Source organism: Pseudopodoces humilis, chromosome 10 (genome assembly GCF_049639895.1).
Source record: "Pseudopodoces humilis isolate 2021_Gansu_Grassland_sample_001 chromosome 10, ASM4963989v1, whole genome shotgun sequence".
NCBI classification, from domain to species: Eukaryota; Metazoa; Chordata; class Aves; order Passeriformes; family Paridae; genus Pseudopodoces; species Pseudopodoces humilis.
In genome coordinates this window covers 10965072-10984523 of record NC_142209.1, presented here as the reverse complement: position 1 = coordinate 10984523, position 19452 = coordinate 10965072, and the positions used below count along the sequence as shown (strand labels likewise).

The following is a 19452-nucleotide window of genomic DNA, read 5'->3' as shown; positions in this document are numbered from 1 at the left end:
AAAATTAGTTGTATTAGACATTTATTTGGATAAACCACAAAGAACTTCATTGTAGTTCAAAAAGAAAAAAAGTTAGGAGAGCAATATATCAGTAAGAAGTTGATATCTGGACGTACAGAATATAGCCATTTGCTAAATGATACAGTACCTGCCAAAATAAGCTGTGTGCATCTCCTCTAATGAGCTCAATAGTGTCACCAATCTGGATATGCAAGGGTGGCCCATCTTGTGCTGCTGGCTGTGGGATTCCATTGTAGTTCCGAATGACTTGCATTTTTGGTAAACCTGAAAAAAAATTGAAAAAAATAAATAACTCAATTTTTACTTAATGACAATCTATAGAATCTGAAAACCATGAGAGCAATCAAGCAAAACAACACTATGTTTTTAGCAGGTACATGACTAAGGCACTAATACTTAGAACTATACCAGGCACAACCAAATAGGAAACAATTACTTTGGAAAAACATCTCTATCCCCCATTCTTCTTGGGGTAAAGCTGATTTCATGCCTATGGAGACTCCTCGCTATACATGTGCACCCATGGCTCTGCATAGCATTCAAATATTAATGCTATCTTTATAGTTCAAGGCAAAGATTGCAATGAATTAGCATTAAAGACACCAATATGGATAATCTCCATAAAATGTGCTTTAGAAAGGTATTACCAAAAACCTATGGCCAGCATGGCCAGGAGAGTCAGAATCACAATTCTTTTAAGTTTCTCACAACACTTTTTTCTTTGTTCTTTTTTTTTTTTTTTTTTCTGTTACGAGAGTATTTCTGGGTGCATGTAGCAAACCCTGGATCAATTGGAAGGTTTCATTTTCAAGGTGAGAACTCTAGATGCACAGTAGTCCTTCAACATCAATTCTGACTGAATCTAGACAACTAAGCTGTGTTGGGGATTTTTTGTTTTCATTTTTGTTAGGGTTCTTTTGTTTTTTAAGGGAGCAACCCACTTCTCTCTGCTTGTACAACGAACTAAAGCGCTGTTTATAACAACAGTTCAAGAATCCTCCACAGGTGTGTATCAAATGGAGGGGAAGTCCTTGTATCTTCAGTCAGAAGATAAAACTGTGGATACTGTGACCTCATGTTCTTGTAACTTTAATGGTATTTAAAAAAAAAAAAAACCAACATTTTAAGCATTATGGACAGCTAGTGTATTGCACTCAAAGAGTGTGCTCTGATACTGTAAGAATACTTGAAATCAAGTGAAGCACCACCCACTCCATAACAAACATATTAAAGATTTAGAGGCTTTCAGAAAAACAATTTTGCACTCTATTTACTGCCAAGAAAAGCATTTTATCACAACAAAGCTATTTTTAATTACTCTCCCTCTATCCTTATAAAAAAACTATACAATAATTTTCCTGGTTTTAACTAAACATGGGATTTTCAAAATTGTTATCATCAAGTGGGTATATCAATTTCAAATCTTAACCAGACAGTTTTTGGTTAAGTAACAGTTTTGTAAGAATGTATATTAATAGATACAGGTAAGAGTGACAGGCTGCAAAGTCAAGGTCACTGGGCTGCCATATTTAACATGTTTCTTGCTGGAAGGTCATCATTAACTTCATTCTAACAACAAAGGATCAGGAGGCCCACAGAAAACTTATTTCTGTTGCAAGATCACTACTATAATTTAGGTGACAACAAACACAAATATCCATGATCTCCTCTAAATTATATGAAACATGAAAGAGATCACCTTCAATAATTACCACCCTCTGTATTAATGAATAAATACTAATCCTAAGTGCTGATGAAACATTAAGCAAAGTAATTCCAGCTCTTACATTGCTCAACCCAAATGACACCTTAACTTTTACTGTTTCTGCAAGTTATCTGGCATACTTAAAATGAGCACCTAATTACTAGTAAGCCATTATTCCACTTAGGCAAATGCTAGACATTACTTTGTTTCTCAACTGAAGGCTTTCGTGCTTTTATATTCTGATTCAGCATCAACTAATGCTCCATGCACTGCATGGCAAACAGAAGTAATGCTGCTTAAAAGCGTCTATTGAAAGCTGACAACTTTGTCCTAATGCAAGGCAACCCCCATCAGAATATGAATTACAGTTTTGTATATGTGATGGACTGTTAGCAGGTACTCATCTTAGAGACATACATGGAAGTCAAAACAAATGCACAAAAAATTATTCACATTACAAGACTGTGTGTTTAGTTTGTCACTTCTTTAGCGTGCAGATATAATATACTTAAAACCCCACCCTTGGATTGAGCTCATCAAAATATGCTCAGGAAATAATCATGTACTTTTCAATGAAAATCCTGGTGGCTTTTTAATATAGTAGGCTATAGCACTTACTTAATCATAAACATGAATAAAAGCACTTTTTGTTTCTATTCCACTGGTAATTACAATTATTGGCATATCTGAAAACCAGGGCAAGATAACTATGAAAAAAAAGGAGAAATTGTGCCAATTTCAATGAGAAATCGTGTCAATTAGCAGAATTATTCAAAAGGAAACACAGAATTAATCCTGTTAAAATGCCCAAAATACTTGTGTATAATTCAGTATGTTTGATTCTGTAGAATCCTATGGCAATTTTGATTATAAAGTTACCTTGGCAGATACAATGTGTGAAGATTTGATCTAACACCTCTTGACATCACTAGAAATAATCCTATCATTTAAATAGGCTTTTGAGTTTCGGCCTTAATGGAGTTTATTATCTTGCTTCAGAACCCTCCTTAAAACTTGTTTGTTGTAGTGCCTACAGAAACTGTGAAAATTACAGTGCTCATTTGCTTGCTATAGTCTCTACTATGGTCTCTACTATGGTGACACACAGATCTTATTTTTCTACTGTAATTTTGCCACCTATTTTATCCAATTGTTGCCTTTGGCCTTCTTAGGAGTTCTTTGTGCTCAGTATGAATGCTCACTGCCTAGCACAATGTATATGCACTATCACCACACTCACATAAACCAGCACCTGGAATAACAGGGATACAAGGCCAGGATTCCAGTATACTGCAACAATACACAGTAATCAATGACACTGCAATGTCGTTCTTTATGATACTGCATGCTAGCTTCAAGGCCATGGATAAAAAAATGCATGGATAAACAAGGGAAATTATATTTGTGTGCTAATTATTTCAGCACACATTAGATTTGACTCATGTTCTAAAATGCACTTTAAAAAAACTGAAGGTAAATTCACTTTCCAAAGACAGGAGTGTCTGAGTCACTGAGGGCCATATTCATTTCAGTATCAATAACAACACACATGCACATACAGCCTGTATCAATCAAAGATATAAAAGCAGTGAGTGCACAAATAATATGTTTTGCTAGTTACATGAAAATATCAAAAGGACTTATCCCTGTCATAAACCTTTTCTTAAAAAAAAAGGTTTAAACAATTTAAACTTTTTTTTTAAAATCAGTTTTTCCAGGAACAAAAAGACTAAATGAAATCTTTGAATCATCAATCAAAAATAAGTACATAATATTTTGAAATTTTCATGGGTAAGTGTTCTTAGAACTTCCCTTAGATCACCATTAAGCATGAAAAAAATAAACGGGGTACAGAAGAAACAATAAATTAAGGGAAAGAGTCAAAAAGCTCCAAATAAAATGCTTAACTTCCTTTTCAGCATGCAATTACAGATTTGACTACAGTAGCTCAGAAAGAGTTTAGTAGATTAACACTGAGCTGATAAACATTAAATTGGGCAGAAACTGGTCAGCAGTCACCTCCTAGCAAAGGACAAACACTGGGGTGTGATGTATCCAGGTCTGTCCATCTGTCCATTAATGCACCAACCATCTCAAACAATCTGTAAGTTTAACAAGCTGACCCTAAAACAAATCTGTTTTCCCCTATTGTTCATTCCAGAATTCTATTCTCTGTGCATTTACAATTGTGCTGGCTTTGGCCAGGGCTGTTTTCTTCAGAAAAGGCTACCCAATGTTCGCATTTGTGCTGAAAACAGTTTGCTTGTACAATGTCAAGGCCTTTTCTGTTTCTTGTACCGCCCTGCCAGGAGGCTGAGGGTTCACAAGAAGCTGAGAGGGGACATGGCTGGGACAGCTGGCCCCAACTGACAAAGGGATAGGCCATTCCATATGACATCATGCTCAGGTTATAAAGTGGGTTGAAGGAGGAGGAAGAAGGGATATTTGGAATGATGCCATTTGTCTCCCCAAATCACCATTACACACTATGGAGTCCTGCCTTCCTTCGGGATGGCTGCACACCAGACTGGCCAAGGAACATGGTGAATGAATTCTCTCTTTTGTTCTATTTTTGTTTTAGCTGTTAAACTCTCTTTATCTCAACCCACAAGTTTTCTCACCTTAGCATTTTCTTCCTGGCTGAGGTTAAACCACAACAAGAATCTTCTGCTTTTCACTGTAAATTAGTTCATGGCCAACTTGCATCCATTTAGAAACAGGAGCCTACATAGTTCTTTTCTTTGTCTGCATTTATTTTCATACTACAGTTAAAGAGAGCAATCATACCCCTATTAACCTTCATTTTGCTAGGCTAAATGAGCCAAGTTATTTTAGCTTCCTCTCACAAGAGACCAATTCCTCTGAGGCAGTACACCAGCTGCTTTACAGAAGTTCAGAGAGGCAAGATCTAGGATATTTTCCTTGTCAATCTTGACATTTCATTTTTAATTGGCACATGGATTCATAATATACTCATTAAGAATCCTGAGGGCTGCTGTAATTCAATAATGCAGACAAGAAAAAGTGGTATTCTACAGAAACCTGAAATGCTTTAAAGTATAATTATGGATTATTTGTGTCAAAAACACTATAGAACCTCTATTCATTAATGATAAAATGTGAAATATGTTAAGCATTTAGAGACACTGCAATTTCAATGTAGTACTGACATTAACTGCCAATTGCAGAAAACTTGTGGAAACATAACTGGCACAAAAATATTGCTCATTAACATGTTAAAAAGAGGGTAAAATTCCAGCACAAAGGACAAGATAAGGATTTCATCCATGTATTATCATTATTGTTAAAAATCCCATTGACTTCCATTTGTCATTTCCACATGACAAAGTTTTTTAACAGGAAACTTTCTGATTTAAGGATACAAAAGAGCGTGATAGTTTCCAACGTTGATATGAAAACCAAAGTTATGACACAAATAAATAGCTAAAATTTACTTCACCTGAAAACCAAGAAAAAGGCCCAGATTCCTAGAAAAGTTCATAGCCAGGCTCTGGGTCACAGAACTAACATAAATTTATGATCTAAATTGTAGCTCATGAGAAAAACAGAAAGCATGACAGAGACAAGATTTATAAAGTACCAATTAGGTTACATTACAGAAAAATAAAACCTTTCATAAACCATACCATTCATTTGAGTATTTCATCTGATAATTATGAGTCAAGGAAGGAGGTTACAATTTAGAATTAACATAGTAAATTAGAATATCCATTATATATGAAACAAAGTAAACTACTTGTATTCCTTACAGCAGCTCTGCATTTCTAAAGAACACTGAATGACTCTCAGAGTTTCATGCAGAGATTCAAAAATGTTATTTTTTGCTAACAACATGCATAATGCATGCCCTATTATGACCTCTATCTGTCAAAACTGATTCCAGCATCTGTTATTTCCCAGCAATTCAAAACGTGGTTTACACTTTGGGCAGGGATCATTCTAACGTACAAAATAATGACACAGCATATAGGAGAGCAGGGTTCAAAGGTGAATTTGGGAGTAAACGTTATACTATTAGCAGAAAGACATGAAACAACTTTATCTGCATTAAACATCCCTTCCTAGTTAATATGAAGACTTTCTTTTTATCTATGAAAAATAGAGCCTAGTCACCAAATATTTATAACCTGATTAAAAAAAACAAACACTAATGCAATGGAATAAAGCCTCCTGACTTCATGAGGCTTTGAATATGAAACAGAATTTTAAACTATCTGACAAAGCCACATTGTGATGTTTCCAGAAAATAGCATTTCTTTTCGTACAGGAAATTACATAAAGGCTCACTAATTCTGTCTTTCTTTTACCACAACAGCATTTTGGGTGTTCAGAGGTGTTTGGAACCTCTGAACTTGGTTTGACCCTTTGTGGTTTATACCTTTGCACCTACAAACATTGTGAATGCAGTTCTGCTAAGAAACAAGCTGGCATTTAGTGATTGATAAGCCTTCCATAGTAAAGACTGGGGGGAATATTCCTCCTGAAATCTCTGAGCAGATACACCTCCCTTCATCTTCACACTCCAACCAGGAAGTGAGGGCTAAGTAACACATGGCAATGTCTCATGGGATTAACTGTCTGAACAGCAGTCCACAGTGACATGGATAATTTTAACAGCAGAAACTAAAGAGACACAGGCAAAGCAGAACTCTAATTGAAAGAAAAAATTAGTATTTACACCACGGTAAGTAAAATTACACTCTGAAGGTTTCTGATCAAGAAGCATAACTTCAAATACTAAAGTAACAAGGAGTTATGATAGAAAGAGAAAAACAGATGGGTTGATAGGGACAGCAGTGTGAAGAACAGGTGGAACTGTTATACACACAATCTGAGCATCCGTGACACAAAATCACCAGCTTTGACACGTTTTTGGCAACATCATCTACATCCAACACTAATATTAAAAGCTAGTTAAAGGAAAGCTCTAATCTGAGAATGGGCTGTATGAAAACAAAGTCCTTTGGCATCCTTCCAATCAACTCTGCTAGCTTCATTGTTAAAAATTCCTGTTCATAATCATTTTATTGCAGAATACACTGTAAACTTAGTTTTTCTCTATGCATCTATCAGGAGAGCAGCTTTCCCAACTCCTCATCAGTGTCATCTATCTCCACAACAGCAGAAGTCAATGGCTTTGTTTTTTACTGCCAAGGCAAAACTTGTCTAGAAGGCCTTCACAGCTAGTGAGGAGACCTGAGGAAAGCAACACTACAAATCACTTTTAAAAACCCACTTAACATTCAGTTTCTGAGACAGTCTATTAATGCCTCAAAAGAGACTAGGTTGGGGTGGGATTTCTTAACTTTTAGGACAAGTACTTATAACACAAATTACAGAACTCACATACATGGAAGATGCCAGCACAGTCTATTAAAAGCACTCTTCAGAGTGGCAGTGATTTAAATAATTACTATTGGACAAAATTAACACAATTACTAAGTACACAGACTTACCTCAAAGAAGGTATTTTAATTGAACTTTTAATTCTCCTGGTTTTAAGTCATTATTTTTCTATAATAGAAATATATCTGTAATTAGAAGTTTTAATTTTAGATACTGCTTTTAAGCCTTACATTCATAAAATCATAGAATGGGCTGAGTTGGAAGGAACTTTGCTGAACATCTCATTGCAACCTTCATAGAATGGGCAGAGACACTTTCTGTTGGACCACATTGCTCAAAGCCCCATCCAACCTGGCCTTGAACACTTTCAGGGATAGGGCATCCACAGCTTCTCTGGGCAGCCTGTGCCAGCGCCTCACCACCCTCAGAGTAAAGAACTGCATCCTAACCACACCTTCCTCCTTCCAGCTTAAAGGCAAGGTGACTGAAATGCTGACAGAGCCTGAGACTCGGGAATATTCCACTTGTCTTCTCTTTAACTGCTTTGCCTTTGCATAACGTTCAATTAAGTCTCACTACTGGCATATGAATAACCACAAAACCGGAGTTTGCCACTTGACTTAATTTTGAAGTCAAAAAACTACATAAGGCTCATTATTAAAACATTTATCAGCTACCATGAGCCTTAACTAAACTGTTAAGTTTCTGCTTATAGAAGTAAAGAAGCCCTTCCATAAACAGAGAACTTGCAAGCACTGGGGCAATATGGGGGGTGGGGCAAAATAATCTTCACTATCTCAAAATTCAGATGATAAATCTGTAATGCACTCCAAACCACATCTGATAAACATTCACATTTCTCTTCCATCAAAACGGAAGATATAAAGACTGTCATCCTCCAGACCACATACAACTACTGGAAAAAAAAAACTTTTTTTTTTTTTTTCAGAGTCCTAGCCATGCTTTCCACCACTGTCTTCCCTCTCTTCCAACAACTGCTCCTTCCTAAAAACCTTACTGAAACATGATTTGGGGTTTCCTCAGTCCTTCACTACCTGTCAAATCTACAGTTTTTCAAAGATTCAATTTTTCCACCATTTCTCCTTAATGCTTCATAAAGAAACTGTATTCTTGGCAGAGACCTCTGCAAAAATGGTCAACCATCAACCAAAATGAAGATGTGTGGGAGGAAAAAATCTGTCTGCTAACAGTCTGGTCAATAACTTGTTATGAAAAACAGAAAAATACCACAACTCAGGAAGTTCTTGTGCTTCCCCAGGTTTTGTAGATGTGATCATTAGCAAAAGGACCCCTGATAATTGGCTATATCTCCATTTTCTGGTTAAGGTCCTCACAAAACTTGGAACTATGTCGCAGAACATAGTGGGAGTTCATTGCAAGGAAAATAAACAAGACTAGCACTGTTATTCTATTTACAGGGCTGACTTTTTGAAACTGTATGAGTTCTGTTACATTTCTACACATTGATTTCTTTTGATATTACAATAGTTTTGCTGCTTAAAGACCAATGCATAAACAAATGGGCATCTTCCCCTGCTCTGAATGTCAGTATGTGACTTCACCCAAAGGTTTTTATCAGCAAAGATCTTTTGAGGATAACTGTGCTTAGTGACAATATAAGCAGCATTAATAAAATTACCAGCATGGGAATATGGACATTCACTGAGGTGAACAGTCCCCTCTCAGTAGGAGCTTTTAATTTCTAGTTTTTCCAAGGTCAGCTTAGTGCTCCTATAAATATGGTGCTTATCTTGATCAGAAATAAGAAATTTAGCCAAGAATATCCAAAATCCAAACTAACTTTCAGAATTAACTTACTTATTTTTTTTAATTTAGAAAAGTAACTCCAGCAGAAAGCATTTTCTTACTTCCTTAAGCAGGGGCATTTGGCACATCCTGACACTCATTTTAAGGAGCCTGGAAGCTAATCTCTGTGCAAGAAAAAAAAACAACAAACTGGCACTACAAAAACATTTCTGAAGAGCCATGTTTTTAAATTTCAGAAGGGAAAGTCACAAGGGCTGCTTTTTGGGAAAGGAATTACTCTATTCTTATTTAGATGGCCAATGACCATTTGTCTCTCATGCCCTTAAGGATGGTTCTGCTCATAACTCTCACCGATTCACTCCTGAGGTTTAATTTACTTTTGTGTCACAAAGCAGAATGAAAAGAAACTATAAGGATTTTGGGAAGTCAGGTGACAAAATGTTACAACACAAAAGAAATATAAAATTATTCAAGTACACTGCTGAAAGAATCTAGAAATGCCAACCAGCAAGCGTTTTCATAAGCTGTATTTGCACCTTTCAAATGATCAGTCTTCCTCTATAATACATACATTTGTGTTTGTAGATCCATATTAATTCATAAAACCTGAACATGTCCTAGATTGAGAACTTCAGATTGCAAATCCAAGAAAGTATGTCTAAAATAACAGAAAGTTATTGTGCACTTCCAAAATTATGTCTTAGTTTTTGTACTCAAACGCAGGTAATTTCTCAAAAGAGGACTCCTCTCTCTATGACTGCACTGAAAGAAAGCAGAGAGCTAAGAAATTCACTGACTTCCTAATGGTCATTGCCACATACTTTTTGTGATTCATTAAGAGCAAAAACTATTTTTCCTTCACTGACAGACCTTGGTTTCCTCTCCACAGCAGATTTTCGTCCAAACAAAGGTTAAGGAAAAGGTGTTGCAGTTTTGTACAATTTTTACTTCAAATGTTTATTCAAGCAACTACTCCTTACTTGTAGTCACACAGGCAGCTATCTTTGTTAGAGTAAGGGATTTTGCCTGGATTGAAAAGAGTCTCAGCACCTTGAACAGGCATTAGAAACAGCTGAAAGTTAAATGTTTCATGGGAATAAAAAGCAAAGAATAATCAGGTTCAAAAACACAGTTTTCATTTGTTTCGACAAAGTAATGAAATATTATCCTTTTAATGTAGTCTAGGAGGTGAATTAGGGATACTTTAAAAATTATGTTGCCTCAAAAGCAAGAAGCTTATTTTTCTTTAATTTTTTTTTTAATTAAGTAAAATGGAGTTTTGGCATATGAATTAGAAAGTGTGGTACATGTGGTGCTGCTTTTTATAAAACCACATGGTATGAAGATTAACCAGTGTTAATTATCACATCTTTTAATGTGATGCCATAGACAGGCATGGCATTCTAATTTGTGTATATGTTCAAACATGCACCTGCCCTGCGGGACCAACAACTTGCATTGGGCAGATACTACAGATGAGCTGTGAAGGTGTGTCAGTAGATTATGTGCAGCAAAAGGCTCTGAAAAACAGGGACAAATCTTGGAATATAGAAGTCCATTATTCCAGAGAAGTACTTATTTGGAGCTGTACTTTAAACCCTGACTTCCCTATGCCCAGGGATAATTCGGCAGCAACCAGTAAGAGGAAAAACACTTGAAAACAGGAACCTCACTTTGGAAACAGAATTTAATACTGCAAAATGTGATGAATCTTGTACAGGACCAAGGCATTTTTTCTAGAGTTGAGAATTCACAGAATGAGTAATTTTAAAAACAACATATAATCCATAAAAGTACATAGCTATGCAACCTAGAATCTTTCACAGGTATCAAATTTAAAAACACACATTGCTGAAAATATTCTGACATTTTACTCAGCAAGAATTGCAAAAATAAGAATTTAATTCTCTTTCCTGCAATTTCTTTTGTGTTCAGTACTGACTAATAGCACCTGCCTCTAAGATGAAAGGCCTTAGTCTCCCATTTCTGTTATTTACAAGAATTAAATTCTCTGGCAAGAGAAGCATTTTAAATTATTACAGAACATGAAAGGCAAGTGGCTGATGACTGGCAAAGCAGGCTGGTCCCAGCACACGACAAATAATTTTGCCTGCACGCACCCCCTTCATAATGCTGTATAATCCTTCAGCTTTTCAAGTTAAACACTCTCATGACCTTACTCTTTAAGCAATTTTTCTTCTCTGTAGCCTCTACCCTGATTACATCAGATACCTCTTTTACTGATAGTTCTTAGCACACATGCAAAAGAAAAATCACACCTTATACATCTTCTTTGCAAACAAAGTAGACAAATGTTGCCAAGAATTATGAAATTATATTAAAACAATGAAAAGACACCATTGTTTTGGCTAAAACAAACCTGCTCTTAAAAAATATGCCTACTTATTTCTGGTCTGTATAGGCTACAGCAAATCAATTTTCTTTGAGAAAAGATAGTAAAACTTGTTTTCATTACGAAGTATTTGTGCTATAAAAGTAGAAAAGGATGAATATGTATTTCACTGTTAACACCACAATGCAGTTAAAATTGTTTATCCCTAAATAGTATATACTTGGGATTTTGTTTTTATGCTGCACACTTTGCATATATGAAGTATTGGCAATCAACAAAAACTTATTGTTTTTTTTTATATTATAAAATTATCATCTTATCATATTTTGTGATGCCTCCAGCTTTCCCATGAATTTGTAGTATCCCTAGCCTCAATTAGCAGATATACCTAGACAAAGGCATTCAGACTACAATGAAAATATCCAGTATAAATGAGTATAAAAATATATATATCTTACACGTAAGTTTTTATTGTCTTCATTTATGTCAGCCTTTACTAGCACAACTAGTATATGAAAAATTTTGTACCATTCTGATACACTGTTTCTACATACTCCCTTTCATCAATATTCAATATTTTCAATTTTTAGTAAAAATTTTCAAAATAGTTTACAAATTTAAGTAGATGAATTTTCTATGTTTACACATAAGTAAATTCTTAACTTGAAGATTGCTTACATGATTAATAAATTATAAGCTGTAAATGATCTTCTTTTACATGCAAAAATGAAAGCATACTTGAAATTAAATCCATCACTTGATCTTTGTTGCAAAATCAAGACGTTATTGGTACATTATCATATATGCAGTAAAAATAGGTATCAAGTTTAGTCCCTGTCAAGACAATCAATGCTGTCATTGTGATCACACTGCATCTTATATGTTTTTGCTTCTTTCCTTCCTTGTCAAGGAAACCCTCATATATTCGTCTGCACAATAGTGAAAGTTCTCCTTCCATTTGTGGTTTCCAGTCTGAATGTGGATTATATACTCCAGCAAAGTGTGAGATTTGTTAAGACATAAACCATACCCAAAAGCAATAAAGCATGTGGGTTGATATCCCATGTTAAGTCAGGATGGCTTATCTCACTCATCTCCTCATTGCAGCTACCGCTGCTGCCTCCCATGACCAGTTTGCCATTATCTCACTGAAGTTATTTAGCCTGTGACCAGGTGACCCATAGATTCAAAAGAAAGGCAGTAAGGGGACGCCTTAGTGGGAAAAAACACCACACCTTGTGGCAACAGCCTGTAGTTACATCAAAGAATCACCAGAGATCAAACTGACACCAGCAGAACATCCAGACTTGGTTCTTTCTCCCAGAATACTGCCCTGAGAAAGAATACACCTTAGACACTTAAATCCCAGCATCAGCTTTTTGAGCTTAGTTGATCATTCAGTGTTTCTCAGGTGCCTGAGCCTTGTGCAGAGCAACACACAATTACAGGGTTTAAGTCAATACCACCAGAAACAGGCAAATAACAAAACTGGCACACAATGCACAGGAGGAGTCGGAGCTTTAAGTCCCTATCATTAAGCCTCATACTCTTTTCCTTTTTAGCCTTTCTTGTCCCCATGATAAAGCAAAAAAAGTTGAGGGTGAAAATTATAGGGCAACCTGAAGGTTCTTCTGTAAAGAAGAAATAAAGAATAAAATGTTTTAGAAGATATATCAGCATTAAGTGAATTCCAACATACTAAAATGATCCCTGCCAGTCACAAGAAAACTGCTACTGCCAGGAGTGTAACATTGTTCTGGAAGGAAAGCTGTGATCCATACATGCAGCTTTCGTTATACCATATTTCATGCTATTTGCTGCTGTCAAACCCAATTAAGGAAAACAGTCCAAGAAGAGTAAACATCACACTTCATTGTCTGAACTGAAAGACAGAGCCTTAAGCTCTCCCCTCTCCCACATGCCCTCTTCCAAACAGGCTGGTTAAAGAATAACCTCTAAGGTTAAGGGACTGAGGCACGTTTTCAAGGTATCAGATAATGAAGTTACTTTTTAATTCCCTGTTGCACACTGAAGCTTAAGAAACACAAGTTATAAGAAGAGCAAGACTGAACAGGTCTTCTATTTATTTGCAGGTCAGCAAGAGCAGCAATGAGGGCTGAACTCCAAGTTCTTTCACTTAATGCCTCAGAAAAGGACTTTAACTTTTCTTCCTGAATAAACTACATCTAAGGGTTAAAACAACTGAATAAATTGATTCTACTGAAAAATCCATCAGATCAAGTTTTATAATGTGACTACTTAAAAATGCGAAGTACCAAATAAATTCAAACATTACATCGCTGGGCTGATAATTATGATCTACAAGCTATTTCTTAAAACAACTCAGTACCATCAAAATAGGCAGTTATATGTGAAGAAAATGTTTTAAAGAAACTCAGTTGTAGTTAGTAGATGTCTCAACACAAATATCTGACAGTTGTACAAAGCAGACTGCTAAAGCCAACTGTAGAAACAGAATCTACAAGTATATGGATAATATAAGGACTACAAATACTTTTTAAAAACAACTCAGGGACATTGTTTAGAGTTCTTTAAGGCAGACAATGAAGAAGCAGGATTATATGTTAATGTGGATTAGAAAAATAATTTTAACAGGATTCACAGTGAGGCTCCCTTCCAGCTTACATGATGTAAGAGGAAAATTTTCCACCCCGGCCCCCAGTAAATAAACAACAAAAGTACGGGACATAAAAGGTTGGATCCACAGTAATTTTTTCAAATAGAAGACAATGTCCAGAAGGTCCTAAGGAATGTCCTAAGGAATCCGTGGCCCTTCCTTGTCCAAAAAATTAATAAGCATTATTGAAATGGGAGTAAGAGTGGAGTCTTGGAGAAGGTGTAAAAGTATTCCTTTAAGAAGAACACTACTTGCAAAGGACTGAAGGAAGATTTCATGAACAACAGAATTCAAAATTGGAGAGTAACTCTGGGTGGAAGGATCTTTGGAGGCCATTTGGTCACACCTTAACAAAAGACTTAAAGTAACATATGGACTGAATATTCATATATAATGATGGAGTGTGAAACAGGTATCATCACAGAGACAACACATCTCAGAGTAATTGCTAAGTATTTTTTAAAACAGTTCTTCAATATCATAATCTACTTCTGCTCTGTACCAACACTAAGAAATTTCTTGTGGTAGACACAGAACTAGAAAGACTGACTACTCTTGGACCTAGAAGCATGCAAACAAGCAAGCAGGATGTTCAGACATACAGAAGAGCTTCTGTATCAGAAGAATTAAGAAATAGCTCTTCAGGCTAGAGGACACATGACTGGAGGGGACATGACAGACGACTCATGAGTGGCATAACAGTGACCAGAAAAAAAGTACTAATTATTTCCTTATTTGTTATTAATTTTCTTGATCCAAAAACTTACAGGCATCAAAGTAATAAGTAGCAGGTTAAAAGCAAACAAAAAGATGTGCTTTATTCACACAACTAATTATGAGAGTGACAGGTAAAGGATGTTGTGAAGATTTTAGACTGGTTTAAAAAGTGGTAATGAAAATATATGGAAGGAAAACTAAGAACTAAGAAACAAACACAAGCAGAAGTACCATAGTACCTTACCCCAAATTCTATCCCTCAGCATCCATTTAATTGGCTACTGTTGGAGAGATCCTGAGCTAGATTGGCCTGCAGCCCAACTCAGCCTCATTGTTCCCTTCTCTGGGAATCTCAAAGTGGTGAGTAGATTAAAAACTCTCCTGAAAAGCAGCATCAGTTTCTCAGGCTCTTGCCTCTGGCTTCTTCTACCAAGCTTTAAAACCTTCCTCAGGCAAAAGGCAGAGGCAGTTCTGGGAGCTTCTCTTGTGTGAATTTTCAGCAGTCTTTTTTCTCCCATGGGATGGCTTCTTTCAATTTTCCAGTGTTTCCCAAATTCTTTGTGTGAGAATTTCTTTGAAGTAGTGATCAAATACTGATTTAGTTAAATGAGTGAGCCACAAAAAAAGAAACCATATGCTTTGGAGTACTGTTAAAATTCAGTTACTTTTGACTATTTTTAATCATTCATTGCCCTATTATCTTTGTTTTGCCTTCTGAGAATTACAGCACCCTGAAGATTAAAATCAGATATGAAAATATATGTGTAAAGGCAATTTTCCTCTTGAAGATGAATAAGAGATTAGTAAATCCCAATAAACTTTACCAAATACCAAGCAATTCTCTTCCACTTGCCAAGGTAAGTAAAGGTAAATTTGGGCCATATAGCTGCTGGCACGGGTATCTTCATTTTTTTTAAATAGTGCTGGACGATTTTTGTGTGTGTTTAAATAAAAAACAGTGTAATTTTTTGTTTTATCCATCATATTTGTATGCCTATTTTTTCCACCTCTACTTGACCTTTTCCTTTTTTCTTCCTGACAACTTCCTTGCAGTTATCTCTAAACAGTGACATTTTGGTTTAATATTTGATGCTGAGTGTTTTTATGCAGAGAAAGAGAAAGATACTGAAGGATTTTTAATCTGCCTCAGCTTAAAAATTATAGTAGTATATGGCTAAGCATGTATTGAATACCATAATTTCTCTAAGAGAAAAATAAAATGTTAATTGCTTAAGATACAGAGACATTTCCAAAAACACATCCAATAAGACAAAAGAGTTTAAATCACTCAACTACAAACTAATCTTGCAATCCAACCAGACAAGGATGAAAGAGTTTGACAAAATAAATACATTTCACCCTTTGGCATCTGGGTCTTCTGATGTTTCATTAAAAGAAAAGGCTAAAGGCTATGTTCTTCTCTGAATGCTAGCTCACTGCTGAGATGCCATGGGGACAGGCACCTTTCAAATAATTCTCCCCAACAGGAATGTAAAAATAATTTTAATTTAAAATAAAACAACCCAAATAAAAATCATTAAACTGCATTTGAAATGCTTCATTGGAAGACGAAACTCTGCTTCACCTTCCAGAAATGCATTAGTGGAAGATTTCTTGGTGCAAAACATTAGACATGTCTTTTCTTGTAACAAAACAAAGATGAATTCATTATTCTGTGAAGCACAGTAGAGGAAAAAAAAAAAAAAAAAAAAGGCAAAGATCTTGAATGTAATATGTATTTTTAATAAATATGTGAGATAAATTAATTTGATCTCTCAAATTAGGCCACATAGTTCAGTGTATCTCTGAATTTACTTCCCAGCTGAGAGAAGCTGTCCCATGACATGGGACCACAAAGAAATTCACTGACTCTGGTCTCAAACACCAACCCCATCCCAGCCACTGATGTAAAACACACTCAAACATGTCTATCAATACCAAGAGATGGTCAGGTTAGAGCTACAATCAATCGAAGTCCCTGGAACTTAAGATTCCACACCGTGTCGGTAAGCAGTATCACATCTCTCCTGCCAAGGAGTGTTCTCTTTGCAGCAAGTGTGCTCCCAGCTGCCCCATTAAACCCATTCTGACTTGAAATTTCTCTGTTCCACAGATTCCTAGAGACATGTACTGGGTACATTATAGGTACCTTGAACAAAGTGCTTAGATGCTGTGTAGAAAATGAAGAAGTATCCATAGCTGAATAAAACCCAGCCAAAAGTTAAACATGTGTCATGTATATATAAAATCAAAACTCATTTTTGGTTCTGTAGCTTGCTTAAAAAATTACCATGCAGAGAAGTCTTAAGTTACTCAGTAAATCTAAAATTCTCCACAAACATTATAAAATACCTCAAACTTTGTCAAACAACTATTTTGTCACTAGAGGAAGTTTCATGAAATATTTCTCTTTGCTTCAGTATTCCTTCTGGATTTCCTCAATTTAATTTACAGTCACACTCATTTTCTCCAGCCATTAAAGTACATCATTATATTCCATGTTAACAGTATCTAAAGCTGGAAAAGAATGCTATACGTATATTCTAGTACTTGAGGCATTGCTATTCATTCCTACATTTTATTTACAGGAAATACAATCAAATAACTGTATTAAAAGTATATGAAAAATACCTATCAATGTATTTCTTGGTTCTATATACAAGAATTCCTTTACCAAAGCGAAAATATGCTACTTGGTCTAATTCATCCTAATGAAGACAATCCTAATAAGGAGATACTATCAATGACATCAGTCAACTCCTCATGAAATACTGGGGGCTTGTTCAATGCCTTTTTTTTTGTAGACCTCGTTCTGTGGCTCAAAACCAAGAAAAATTCTTGTTCTCAACTGTATCTCAGTTCTGATACTGACAGCCACTTAGTACTGGGCCACCAAAACCACAGCCAGAATCCCAGGTAATTGCTGCCACTGTTGAAGTGGAGAAATAAACTCCTGAATGCCTGTTTTCAGCACTGGGCTTCATGCTGAAGGTTATCTTTTCTCATCCATGAAACTGGGTATTCTCTATACTGGGTGAATGAGAAAGACAACAGTCAGTCAGAACTACTAAGGATGTACCTGGATAGCTCAACAAAACAAGAAAATGGGCAACATGCTTCAAATTCTAAGTTAAAGAGTAGTTTTATCTATAACAACTGCATACTTGGCAAAGAATTATCTGCTGGTTGGGATATCCCAGCATTTGAGATTGAGCCAGATTTTGCTTTTGGCTGGGCATATGCTGGGAGTAGCACTGAAATGGAAATGAGAGTTAGACTTGCATATCATAGAGCACACTGTGTAAGAATCTGTTGAAATATCTCACAGTGTAGTATACTTTATTCTTAACTGAAAAGAAAATTTAAACTGCCAATATCACACTAACCCTTAATTTTTCACTCCAAAGATGCAAATACTACCACACAGTGCAAACACCTGAATATTGTTTCACTAATTACTAATCACACACATATAACAATAACACAACCAAGTTAAAAGATTCCAAAATCCAATTTCAACAAAATACGAAGCACAAAGTAGCTTATTTAACACTATAGCTAATGAAATAAACATATCTTCAGTACTGTACTTCTCCTTAAACAGATTGTTGTTGTTACTTATTTAATGCATATACTTCAGGCCATAAACCCAGTGACTCCCTTCAGATCCTGAGGGGTTTTTTATAATCTGTGTAAAACCAATATTAAAGGATTCACAAAGCAAGTATGGACCAGACACCAACCAGAAATACAAATATCTCTTTTTAAAATTATTTGAATTTTGAATTCCTGGGCTGAAAAATACATTTTCCCAAGCTATTGCATTGTATACATGACTCGCTAGTCCCTTCATCCCAAAAAAGTCAGACAATAATTTATTTTCTGTGAAGGGAAAAATATTGGTTCTGGCCCTCAGTTCAGAACTGAGGTTTTCTAATCTCTTATCCTTGCTTATAAAGAAATCAGCTGTTTAAGAAGTCAGAACATGTTCAGCAGTGATCTTTCACAGATCAGATTTTGAGTTTAATCTACAATGAATCTTGACTATAAGACTTCTAGTGTTCTATTTTTACCAAGTTTATCCTTCTGATATGAAATATACTTTCACACCTCTAGAGATTAAAATTCCAATGTTTGTATTAGCAGAAGTGTTTAGAGTAAAACCAGTTTCAAAGCTGTGAATCTATCACATTTAGACTCTTTATACTGAAAAAAAAAAGACAGCAAACATACACTACTATTTCTATTGCTGAAAAAGTCAGTAATTTTTACTCACATTAAAACAAATACAAAATTATTTCCATTAAAAAACATTGGTCAGACTGCATCATCTTTCTCAAATTCACACAATGAGAATTTGTGCTTATGAATATACATATGAATGCTTCATTTGTCATTTAAGCCAATAGTGCAAAACCCATGCTTAAACACATTCCCTACATGAGAATAAAATGTCATATAATTATCATTTCACATGCCCATTCCATGTAAAAGCTGACACCAGTCTGATCACATCTCAAATGTCTTTAAGCAGAATCATGTCATTCTACAGTCATATGCAAGCTGTAGACCAAATTTTTCCCAGATTTATAGCTGCAGGTATATTCACCAGTCCATTTCATCAATGCTTTTTATTATCTCTTGCTTAATCCAAAGAAAGGTTATTTAAAACCTGTCCCACTAAAACTTCATAGATGAAGCAATTCAGGAGGTTCTCTGCAACTGGACTGCAGGCTGAAGGCCCAGTGCAGAGGGTAAAAACAAAGCCATATTTTGTAGGATCTACCAATGGATCTCCCATTTTTGTAGGATTTCCCATCTTTTCTTCACCTGTACAGTTTCTGCGCAGTTTTCTTTTTGTAT

At 35.6% G+C, this 19452-nt stretch overlaps 1 protein-coding gene across 3 annotated transcripts in view; it reads right to left on the bottom strand.

Moving 5' to 3' along the window:
• The window catches only part of VAV3 (vav guanine nucleotide exchange factor 3), a 153974-nt gene that overhangs the window by 28472 nt on the left and 106050 nt on the right, over positions 1 to 19452 (bottom strand). For all 3 annotated transcript variants that reach the window (XM_005520924.3, XM_014250905.2, XM_088060523.1), the window contains one exon: positions 149 to 285. In XM_005520924.3, coding sequence (XP_005520981.1) covers positions 149 to 285 — 137 coding nt within the window. The remainder of the gene's footprint in view (positions 1 to 148; positions 286 to 19452) is intronic.